The sequence below is a fragment of the Nelusetta ayraudi genome, unplaced genomic scaffold (genome assembly GCF_046127955.1).
Source record: "Nelusetta ayraudi isolate G7.1 ecotype Tasmania unplaced genomic scaffold, CSIRO-AGI_Nayr_v1 ptg000011l, whole genome shotgun sequence".
NCBI classification, from domain to species: Eukaryota; Metazoa; Chordata; class Actinopteri; order Tetraodontiformes; family Monacanthidae; genus Nelusetta; species Nelusetta ayraudi.
In genome coordinates this window covers 27,250,001-27,262,500 of record NW_027466061.1, presented here as the reverse complement: position 1 = coordinate 27,262,500, position 12,500 = coordinate 27,250,001, and the positions used below count along the sequence as shown (strand labels likewise).

General features: G+C 49.0%; 1 protein-coding gene across 1 annotated transcript in view; it reads left to right on the top strand.

Moving 5' to 3' along the window:
• The window catches only part of rem2 (RAS (RAD and GEM)-like GTP binding 2), a 23,522-nt gene that overhangs the window by 8,657 nt on the left and 2,365 nt on the right, over positions 1-12,500 (top strand). The window contains exon 4 of the mRNA XM_076022313.1: positions 6,651-6,828. Coding sequence (XP_075878428.1) covers positions 6,651-6,828 — 178 coding nt within the window. The remainder of the gene's footprint in view (positions 1-6,650; positions 6,829-12,500) is intronic.

Sequence of the window (12,500 nt, the reverse complement as noted above, 5' to 3'; positions counted from 1 at the left end):
GACTGGGTGTCCCGATTAAAGTAATGGTCCCATGTAAAAAAAAAAAAAAAAAAAAAAATCCAACCTAAATATCAACATGAATCCAACAGCTTCCCAGAAAACAACATATTTAGCCCTATGTTTGCTGCCTTGTGCTAAAAATCTGGCCTTTAGCTTCCTGCTAAAACTGATGCTATGTGGAACCGTCTTTATGTTTTCAAGGGGAGAAAAACGAGGTGACCTCAAACTCACCACCCAGCTGACGGCGTCGTCACTATGCCATTTTGAAGGACCTTGTCCACTGTAGGAACCGAATGTCTGTTCACAACATCAGGTGCGATCCGAGGTGTGACGCGCTTGGGCGTACACAGCGGACCGCTGGCTCCGCCTGACGACGTCCTGAATGTTGTTGGAGTCACGGGTCGGTTGCATGTTTTAAATAAATCATCGGCGCGCCCGAAATAGAAAGAGCGGCACACTTATCCATGACCTCGCCAGGCTGTCCTTCCCCTTTAGACTGACGCTGGCTGCGCAGTATATCTCCTCAGCTGCCAACGGGGAACCAATTGGGACACCGAGGTCACCGAATACCTGAGGGCCGCTTCCCCTCTAATCCTCTCTCATGCGATTGAAATTTTATTGCGTCCGGGCATGTCAAATAATTTCAAGCTCTGGGTTTTCATGACTATTTGATAACTCGGGTTAAAATATTTATTAAAGACAAGCACAAAAAAAAATGTAGCCTAAGGGCACCAAAGAATGTAGGCCACAGTTCCTTTTGTTTTTACACCAGCGTGTCGTGAGCAGAATTTGTTTCTGCCTCGCAGGCCAGGGCTGTTTATTGTATTGGAATATTAAATAACAAATTAAAGAAAGAAAGCACACGATTTAGTTCAGAGGGCGATAATGTGATGCTTCACCGCGTGCCTTGATGTAATTAGGACAGAGAAAAGACATCTCTCAGCACTTCTCGAGAGGGCAGCTTGTGTTTGTTGCAGTTGGATCCAGGAAGTACGACTTTACTGGGTCCTGTTTTGCCATTTACAGTTTCTCTTTTCCCCTCCATAGTCCTCCAAGCACGTTACCTTGTAACTCTGACTGCTCAATTTGCACTTATTCAGGCCATCAAGTTGCAATACTTGAATCGACGAGCAGGTTTTCTTTGAAAAAAATGTATTCACAGACAAAAAAAGATAAAATATTAATACCCAAGTGACTAATTCCAAATGAAATAAGAGCATTAATCGGAAGGTTTTCACTTAGAATATCCTGGCGGGGGGGGAGAAAAACAAACAAACCATCAGTTGCTCTGCATCGCCAGGGAGGTCAGAGGTCGAGGCGCGAAGCGACAACCTTGAAATTGTTTGGGATTTGGGGATTTGCTAATGGACACTTTAGCGAGGTCGTGGCCCCACCTGACGCCATATTAAAGCTTGAATCCAGGTCAGGCATCGCGTGCGCGTGTGTGTGTGTGTGTGTGTGTGTGTGTGTGTGTGTGTGTGTGTGTGTGTGTGTGTGTGTGTGTGTGTGTGTGTGTGTGTGTGTGTGTGTGTGTGTGTGTGTGTGTGTTCGCTCTGCTATGATGTCAGCTGCAGTGGGTCATGATGTCATCGCTGGCATCGCTCGCCGGCTTACACGGTGCTTATGTGTGTCCCAGTGCAGACCAGATGGCTCCTCTAATACATTTCTTTTCGCAAGCGTTTTCTCTTATGAAGCAAAAATGAAAGTGGAAGAGAAAGACAGCAAATCCATACGCATTCTATAAGCACGAGGCTGCGTCATCGCATTATCAGCTTTTGACTTGGCATCTGGGGCAACGTGCTCCTTCCTCTCCTCTTAGCAACTCAACTTCTCGCCGCCGCTCGCGCTTCCTTCCGGCTGCAAACACACAGAGCGTTTCCAATCGGTTTGAGAACCAAAGATGATCGCCATCACCAATGAGCCAAACAAGGCCAGGAGGAAACTTGTGGCAGCTGTGAACAATAGCTGCTGCTACACTGATCAGTGTGCACTCTTCTGGTGGCAGTTCAATTGGAACTAGATGGCATTTTAATGTGAAAACAGCACTGAAGGGTTTCCCAGGGGACAATATTTTGCTTTCCTCCAGACGGCTCTGGCAGCAGTTTGGCTGAGCGCTGCCGCGCACCTCCGCCGCTAGCCAGGAGCCGCTGACGCGCACCAAATGTCGCGTGGCTTCGACTCCGATCGCTTTGCCTGGGTATGACAGAGTGGTTTGTGCCATATTCCAAATTTGGCCTTTTCTTTACAGTTTCTGCGGGCTGCTCACCAGATGGATAAAACCAAAGGATTTAGGAAGCCTTCCATATGGCGCGCAGATCGGCTCCTTCCGTCCCTTTCTTTGCCTTGCGGTTTGTCAACCCTCCAGCTTGACTGATCTACCTGCGCTTTTATCTCTTCCCCTGACAGGGACGCAGCCAAAAAGAAAAAACAAAACAAAAATAAACCGAGGCGCTTGTGTCTCTTTTTTTCTGAAGGGACACAAACGCCAGCACGGGCGTCTATGTGTTTATCCGTGTGAGCAGGTGGGGGGGGGGGGGCCGCGGCCGACCCACCTCTCCTAAGCGGAGGCCGCTTAAGCTGCTTTGCTGCCGTATCTTGTTCTGCGAGGCAAACGACTCGTGAGCCAATAGATTACTATAGTTCAGGGCCTGCTCAGCGCCTCGTGTAATCGGGGACGCTTGCGTGCGCGACGCCACACGATCAAAAACGGGCCGGCCGCTTTGTTCTCCGCCCCTTTCCTGCCCCTCAACTGGAAGGAATAATAGTTGGCGCAGCCTCGGCACGTTATGCAGATGACGCCTGACGAGTGATTCATCGCGCGCCCTGAACGCTTTCTGATGTGTTGCCCGGCGCTTGCACGTTGCTGCGTGACTGCGTTTGTTGTTGTTGTTTTCCTTTTTTGAGGGCACGTTACCGTTGGTGTGCAAAAATGCAAATGGTTTTCTTGTCACAACATGTCCATTCCAGTTCAGCGACGGGTTACAGTGCATATCAGCGAAAGCCGCTGTCTGACGGCCAGACGTAAAGATTCTTTTTTTAGAGCTTCCGCTTCTCTTTGTCCAGTCGCCCACCGGGATGGAAAACATGCATCCAGTCAGGATTTATTGGACATCTCCTTGCTTGATCTCCATCAGTTCCTCAAAGCAGGAAGCCTCGCACGGAGAGACTGTCAGAAAGCCGGCTTTATTGGCAGGACAAACAGTCTGCCTGCGAGGCTGTCTATGACAGGGGCCGTTTGATTGGCTGGATATTTGCACGACTGGACTGCTGTGTTTACACTGCAGCCCATTGACAAGGAGAGTCTGATCAATATATTTGCAGGTAGGTTTGTGTTTGGTTAGTCATGGTTTTCCTACATTAGTCCTGGACATAAAGTCATGGAGATTTGCCAGGAGGTGAACGTGGAAAGTTATGTTATGTTCTTTGGTGTCCGAGACATTCACATCTAAAAGAAATGGCAAATCTTTAAAAAAAAAAAAAAAAAGAAAAATCTAGTCTTCACTAGCAAGACAGCTTCTGCCCAAAATGTGCTGCTATGCCGAGTCAAAGAAGGGGAAAGAATGGCGTCAAAACCAGAGAAAAGACCATCAACATCCATTTTATAATTTTACAAAAGCTCATTCTGTAATTGTTCTTCGAAAATGTTTCAGTTTTCAGCTCCCTGCCAAATCTCATAAGTAGAAAGAGAAGTGAAAAGTAGACCCTTCTCCTCTGTGGTGGTTCACTAACAGGAGAGATGCAAATTATTATTACAGAAATTGCTTCTAAAAGGATGTTTTCAATTACAGCAGCCCGATGAAATGAACGATATCGATGCGTGAGGACGATATTTCCTGAACAATTACTGACCTGTAAGGGTATTATTTGAATAGTGTATGTGTGTGGCGCGTGTGCGTGTGTGTGTGTGTGTGTGCGTGTGTGTGTGTGTGTGTATTGACAGATGGCCTGCTCTCTGGTGGACAGATAGAAGCTGCCTAATCTGGGGGAAGACAACGGCGGGAGGCAGAGTTGGCACAGTTTGATAGAGCGTTGCATTTACTCGGCCACAGTTTTCCTCCTGAAACACTCCATCACGCTTCTAATCGATGTCTGCTCAGTCTCCGCGCTCATTTGCTTGCCCGGATCCATCGCTCTCTCTCTCTCTCTCCTCTCTCTCTCTCTCTCACTGGGCTCCCCGTCTTATTGCTTCCATTCGTCCTCCTCATCCCTGAATCAGACAGTGACAGGTGGCCGGTGCCTCCCCCCTCCTCCCCCTCCTCCTCCTCCTCCTTCTCCTCCTCCTCCTCCGCCTCCCTGCGCTCGCTGTCTTTTCCCGTGCTCCGTCAAACGGACAGAGTGCCAAGGGCCTCCCCGCGAATTTCCTGCTGTCAGGCTCGAGCCAACACAAGTTGGCCGCTCGAGACGCTGTGAATTTTTCACGCGTCTGAACCCTCTGGAGGGCAGGAATTTACCTCCGGGCCAGTCGATGTAGGGCAAGGGCATCGGCGGAGCTCAAACATACACACAGGGCTGGTTGCTGCCCTGAGCCTAGATTGAGTCATCTGGTGGGAATAACATGGTTTTCATAGTGATTTAGTCACCACTGTTTATGGCTTTGAGCCCTGTTCCCACTTGAGACGTGTCTTAATTGTGTCTGCTGTCCTGGAGGTCTGAATTATGCAGGGTTCTGGAGATGATTTAATGAAAAGGTCTACATTAAAGTCTGAACCAACCTTGAGATATAATCTTTTGGCCCCTTCAATTCCCTCTGGGAATGTTTACGTTCAAGTCCAAGAATAAGCTTCTGCTCTCTCGAGCTCTTTGTGTTCCCCTCTGAACTGAGACCCCAAAAAAAGTTTGTTTGTTTCCTGGTTTGCTTGTTAGCAGTAATAAGACGACATTCCCAGCCAGAAATGTATTTGGACTGAGACGGGATTTCTGTATGGTTCATCTCTAATCCTATTTTTAGGTCTCTGTTTCCTCGCCGCACAACGAGACACGGACTAGCCTAATACTGTTAGTCGGGTCTCGGGTTTCTCTATTCGGAACAAAAAAAAAAAGTTTGTATTGATTGTTTGTTGTCTAACTTCAGATCAATGGCCTGGAGTGAAACTTCTTTTCATTGGGTCTGTCTGCTCCCCGTGCCCGTGAGGGGGAGATCTTCTGGGGGAACACGATCCGTGTTATTGAGTTTCGGGGCAGGGAGGTGGTGACGTCTGCAGGCTCGAGTATCAGACTTCCCGCTATCAGTTCCCTCCCTAAATAGTCAGGGTCCGGCTGTCCACGTTGCCTCCCGGCAAAGTTTGCCTGAATTTATTTCGCTTGGCGTCCAAACTGCCGACGGTCGACGGTGACGCCGACCCTCTTAGGTTCAGAGCCGGACTTGTTGATTGTATCGGGAAGGCTGTTTCCCAGCAGAGAGGCTGACATTCTGAGCCGAGCTGTTCCGTCAGCGTCACCTCCCACCACCTGCAGCTGTCTGGACCCAACTGAGAAAACTTTGGCCGTCTTACTCTTCGCCAGCAGAGGACACGGCCGGATCCGACCGTGCGCTTCCCAGATATGAAAGGGTCACGGCGACGAGTCGCAACACCACTTGTCCATTACTGAGTCCTGCCTGGCATTTCGCTGGGCAGGTGAGCCCTTTGAGAATCGAGACGAGCTGGCGGACAAACGGCAGCGCTTCAAATCTTTCCACAGGTCTCTTTTCTAAGCACAAATACATGGACCCTGAAATGAAGGCACATGCTGTCCAACATCCATTAAACTGAGGTGGCATGTTGTTGTTGGTTTTTTTAAAAAATAATGTCTGACCTCTTTTATACCGCACACATAACCACATGAATATATTAATTAGCACAGAGCTGTAATTCCAGGAGCCTCGTGGTAGAATATTTTATTCTGGCATGAAGGCAGACAGTGAGTCATCAAAAAAAAGCCTCCACGCCTCTGATGGAGACACCAACCTGAGCCTCAGCTTCAGGCTGCATCTGCTATCAAATCAGCACCCTTTCAACTTTCTGCAGCCCTGGATTTGGATAAATAATTAGCCAGACAAATGAGCAGCTGTGGGGGGGATTTAGCCGTGAATACTTGCGCGATGCTGTGACTTGAATTGCGCCTTAATTGGAAGCGGGGGAGGCTTGCCGCGACACATTCCACACCCACCAAGCCAACTCGGGCCCCATGTGTGGCCGACCCGGGCTGTGGGGCACTTTCAGGCGGCCGCTTCTGCCGGAGCCACTCGGGCTAATTGAGCCTCTGTGACAGGGCGCCCCTACGGGACCCTGGTGGTCACTGCTAAAAGGTTCAGGGGAAATTCAAAGTGAAGCGTGACGCGCACGTGGCCCAGTTTGACCAAAGCCGCCTCTGCGTTGTCTCACGGGACACTGATAAAAAGAAATTTCATGCCGCCTGCCTGGCGTCGCGGCCGATGGCCTTTCAGTGGCTCGGCCTCTACATGGAAAAACATGGAGGGAGGAGGAGGTGGAGGTGGAGGTGCAGTAATGAAGCGACACCCTGACCGCTGCGTTAGGCGTCGTGGTGACCCGACATCCCACACCTCCTCAGTAGTCGCTGCTGATCTGGGCCTCGCCGCGCTGATGTTTTATCAATGCCGAATGCCTCGCGCTGACTGAGTGTTTGTGGTTTTTTGTGTTTTGCACATCCAGGACCTGTCCGCACTGCAGTGCGACGTGTGCGTCCTGGTCTTCTCGGTGACCGACAGGCGAAGTTTCCACCGCACTGCGCAGCTCCGCCTCCTCCTCAGAGAGGCCCAGCCACAGACGCCCATCATCCTGGCGGGGAACAAGAGCGACCTCGTCCGCTCCCGTGAAATCAGCAGCGAAGGTACGTGGAAGGAGACGCGCCGCCGCCACTGCAGATGTACTGACTGCGGCCAGCCGAGCCGTTTGGGTCGCGTTCGGCAGCTGGGAAAACGGGGGGGGAACCTGTGCGGTCGCCGCCGAGGAATTTTTGTCCCCGTTGTTGTCAGACGCTGATGGGTTCCGATCACGCCGTCACGTGGCCAGCAGGTCCGGTGGCACCCCTCAGTCCCCCTGGTGCTCTTATCCTGCTGCGACAGGTCCAATAGCATCAGTTATCACTGCCGAGCAGCAGCCTTATCTCGCCGCTACCTGTTCAACAAAGACCTGCGTGTGAATGCAAGCCGCAGTCTCTATTTATACTGGCCCGCCACTCACAAGCGATGGTTGTGGATTCATTTCTGAGAAAGCCAGAAAAAAGGATTCAAGGGTTCTCTGACAACAGAGAATTATTCATTCGTTCATCTATTTATCTATTTATCAGGCGTCACTTTGGACTTTGTGATTCGACTCCCTCGATGTAACGGAATAAAATGACATTTGTGGTTCATGCGTCCCGAGATACAAATCTTTGCGCCCAATTTCTTAAATGTGTTTATTCGTCAATCGTTATTTGGACAATTGGCTATCTAAATATCAGACACACCGTTGATTTGCGATGTTTCTAACTTTATAGACACGCCCAATTGAATAAATATACTGGTGAAAATCAGAAGCTTGACGACAGAACGGTCCGACGAAGACAAATTCAGAACGCCGCGGCGCAGAAAGCAAATGGGGCGGACAGAACCTGCTGTCAGCGTCGTCGCAAACCCTTCTGCAACACATGCATCAGACATAGAGGCACATTTGGCCGCAGTTGCAAGCGAGTTCATCTTCCCGGCGAAGTGCTGTATCTTTTTGTTTGGATTCTTCCTGCAGAAAGATTTTTCGATGACCAGGATGCCTCCGCTCGAGCCCTCCTTGTGTTGATGCGAGTGCACAGACATGGCGATCGGGCCAGCGGGGGGGTGGGGGGTGGGGGGGCCTTGTCGGCCTTCTCGCTGCCTGATGTCAGCGAGGCTGTTTGAAGGCGAGAAATGTGATGAGAGCAACAGGGAGGGGAGGAGTGAACGAGCACGGTGTGAGCGTGGACTGCAGGCGGCCTCAGCTCAGGTGCGGCGTGTGAAATTCATTATGAGACTGGACGTCTGCGTCGGCCTCACTCAGAGGTGGGCAGCAACAAGGTACAAATACAATGTTACTGTGCTTGCATAGATCTTTTCAGGTATCTGTACTTTACTTGAGTATTTATGTTTTCTGGTGACTTTTTACTTTTACTCTCCACATTTGTCCACAAATATCCGTACTTTTTACTTCTTACGTTGGAAAAGCATGCTCATTACTTTAAAAGATTCACTTATTCGATGTAATAGCATGTTCAGTGCCCGCCCTGAGACTGGTAGGTTGTGGGTTCGATCCCCGGCTGTGTCATACCAAAGACTGTAAAAATGGTACCCATTCCCTCCCTGCTTGGCAGTCAGTGTTCAGGGTTGGACTTGGGGGCGGGGGGGTTAGATCGTCCAATGATTCCCGGGCGCAGTACCGCTGCTGCCCACAGCTCCCTCAGGGGATGATGGGTCAAATGGGGAGAACTAATTTTGCATCCTTTGGGATGTGATTATCACTGGGACTTTGTTTGACCTTTTTTTTTTTCTTTTTTTACTTTTTAATTAATTTCATTTTAGAAAATGCACCTTCTTACTTTAACTTGAGTAAAGGAGTTGAATCAGTATATGTATATATATATATATATATGTATATATATATATATATATATATATATATATATATATATATATATATATATATATATATATATATATATATATATATATATATACATATATATATATAAATATATATATATATATATATATATATATATACATATTATTATTATTATTATTTTTATTTTTATTTTTTTTATTTATTTATTTTTTTGTAATGTTTCAGTAATTTTTTAATACTTTTGCAACGTCTGACTTGACTTACTCAAAAAAAACATTTTAGACTTAAGATCTTTGGTAGACTGTCGACTGATGGGATTGTCATCCAGCAAGTGGAGATTTTACATCTGTCCAATTTTGTCAAATTCTACCTTTTTATTAGCATGTCGACTATAGCGCAATCACAAAGGGGCGAACAAAACGTGTGTTTGCAGTTTGAAAGGCAACAGTGGAGCTGAATCACAGCTTTTCCCTCTGGGGTTGTCATGAGCTGAAGAAGAAGCTGGCTGAATAGCGGAATAATCCAATATCGTTAGGAGCTGCTTGGCGGGTTTACCTTGGCTTTTATGACACACGCGTTGCTGATACTGCCGCCCTCACCATCTGGTTGCATGCATGCAAACACTTGAGATCTTCAGCAGACCAGGTAGTTCACTATATGTCTGGATCAGAGATTGAAGGCGGAATTGCCGGGCCATCATTTCTTTAAGGCGGGGGAGCTAGCTCGTACGGATCTTTACCACCTGCTAACCGTAGTTTCTCCCGCTGACCGAGTCCTTTACTTTGGCAGCTTTTACACACCCTTCTGTTGCTTGGACATTTTAAAAACTGCTTAGAATGACCGCTCAACTGTCTGACTGCCTCCACCTTGGCAAACTAGACAACTGGACGACAAAGGAAAGCGGCAGTGATAAAAAAAAAAAACGCAAAAGCCAATTTGGTGACATTTCAAAGGGATCCACTGGCAGACGGGTTCAGAAATATATCAGTGTTTTACTTTGGATAAATTCTATGAAAGTAAACAACTGGCTTTAGAGAGAGACCCGTACGATCCCTGACTTTCTGACAGGAATGTGAAAAAAAAAAAAATAAATAAATAAATAAAATGCATCAACGCGCCTGTTAGCCGAGCTCAAAGCCGGCGGGGGGGGGATCCAGGCTCCGGGGTGGAATCGTGCTTGCTTCGCTCTGACTCGCAGTGTTAAACAGAGGCAGCGAGTGTGAAATCTGCACGCATCCGCCGCCGTCGGGCGCCATCTGGCCTCTGGTGTGGAAAGAAGGGATGAGGAATGAGAGATGCCCGCACTCAGCACATTCACCTCCTCCTCGACAAAGACCGCAGGCGCGGCGACACGGTCAGCGATATGTAAAATACGTCCCGTCGCCCCCCCCCACCCCCGCGTTCCCGCGGCGCCTCACAGCGACATCTCCGACGTGCGGTGCTGCTGACGCCTGGCAGGGGGGGGGGGGGGGCGCTGCTCCTGTAAATCGGAAACTATTGGAGACTTTTGTGCCGCTGTCACTCAGCGTGGTCCGCTGCTCTGCTGCCTTCACCTCCGCCCGCACAGGTCGTTTCCGCCCGTCGCCCCTGATGTGACCCTGTTCCTCTCTGCGTTTGGATTTGCCGGACCCCCCGCTCGCGCTCGCTCAGCGTTTTCCGGCCCCCTCCCTCCCTCCTCTCCTCGCTCTCCTCCTCCTCCTGCCGGGTCGTTTCATCTGCCGTCTCCTCTCAGCGTCTCCCCGTCCTTCCTCTTCGTGACTCACCCTCCCTCCTTCTGCCTTCCACTTCCTCTTGTTATCTATCCTCATTTCCCCCCCGTCTTTTGTTAGAGCACAGGTAGGGATTCCCTGAGATGACCTCCTGTCATCTGTCAGGAGTTCCTTTTTCTAATATCGCATAACGGGATCGAGGGTCGCCGAACTATTTCCAAGCCGCAGCTGGACTTTTCATGATAGACGTAAAAAATGTCCGGACATTTCCTGCTCTGAATCGTTGAAAAGACCTCCTGTCATCTGTCAGGAGTTCTTTTTCTCACATCAACCTCCACCCCCTGTTTTCTAGCAGGTTCTCCTTTGTGTTGATGCGCTCCTCTCCTCATTCCCCTTCCTTTGTTCTCCTAACTTCTTCGCCTCACCCTTTCTCTCTCCTCCTCCTCCTCCTCCTCCTCCCCCCCCCGCCTCCCCCCCACACACACACCTCACATCCTTGTCTCTTTGTTTCTCCCCCTCTTCGTGTTACTCCTCTCCGTTTAATTTCCCCCAAACAGTCTCCTGACGGCTCACAAACACCCACTTCAATTCAATCAGCCAGCATTACGGATAAACCCGGTCGATCCGGTCTGGGATTTTGTGGCGGGGCTCCTACCTCACGCGCTGTTAGGTGACACCGCTGTGGGTCAACAGCAGCTGCTGGCCGCCTGGATTATCACGACCACATTAAATCTTGTCCTGTTTTTATGTAATGCCTGTGTACGTCCGGCGCGTTCAGCCCGGCCCTCGGAGATTACACACCGTGTCGACGCATTCCGCACCAAAGCCGGGAGCAGGTTGCACTGAAGTGGCTGAGCTAGAATTAAAGGCTACTGACAGGATTTGATTAGCAATAAGTGAGGTAGATGAGGTATTCAAAATATATACTGGGCAACACTGTTTTTGCAATAACATCATAGAACCTGCTTCACAGTATCCTTGATTTTCAGGAAGTTATATTCCGTAAAAGCCAATGACTTACTCTTCCTTTAGCGTCAATGCAGGAAATCCAGATTTAACCAGCCTTGCATTTTTGAACATGATTCTTGTTTAAATCCCTTATTAACTCAGTTCATTTTTGCGATGCTCTTTTGTCCGCCAGCAGGCGGAGGCTTTGTCTGTTCTTATCAGCGCTCATTGTGCAAGTGGAATTATTTTTTTTCTAGGCAACGGCATCATCCAGGTCAAGTTGAAGCAGAATCTTTATGAGAATCACACAAAATCCAGGCAGCGACTTCCGTCTTCCGTCTGGGGAAGTCTGGGGGGGGGTAACACGGTAAAAAACGGAAACAATCGTGGATCTCCAGAGTGCTGCATTCGTTGTGCTCATGTTTGTTTGTTTTTTCCACACAAACACAAGCGTTTGCAGGTCATTTGGAGCATCAGAAGCTTTTGATACAACGTCGATTTTATGAGCAGATGTTTACCATTTTGCGACAACGAAGACGTTTGGCAAGAAGCGTCTCCTCGTTGCTCCACGTTGAACCGCGACTCATGTTCGCCTGACGGTCCGACGACGTGCTACTAAACTTTCTACTGCGCCAACCAAAACATCATTTCCCCTAATGGTTGTGGCTACGGAAGCCTGTGACGTGTAAAATAGTGTGTGATTTCACAACTGGTTCGAGCCACGGTGCGGTCGATCTCACACATCAACCGATGGTTCGTTTGGAAGCGGACCGAGACCGAGAGAGTTCGCTGGTTTGTATTCACACCAGCCCAAAAGGTCCGCAAAAGGGACTTCTTTTGGTTTAGTTCGAACCAAACAGGGCAGGTGTGAATACGCCCTAAGACTCTACGCTGGCTACGTTTTCAGATAGTGGGCTATTAAACAGCCATCATCGCTGCCAGACAAAGACCTGAGCATCTTTCCGGCACATCTGCTCCCCGGCTCGTAACTCATGCGAAGGCTGAAGTATCGTTCAAAGTAAACAGCGTTTGAGTGGTCGGCGAGGCCCATTTGCCACCGAATGATCCGTGTCCATCACCTCTCCTTATCACTCCGACTTGTTTGACCAGGAACAAACGCACGTCTGTAGCCGAGACGCCGAGCCCTGTCAACACGGCGCTGAGTCACCTGTCCTTATCCCAGCGAGTCACACTGAGATAAACAAGCCTTTTCCACAGCCGGGAGATCTGAGCTCACACAGATGAGATAGTGGCAGCATTAATCCGCTCA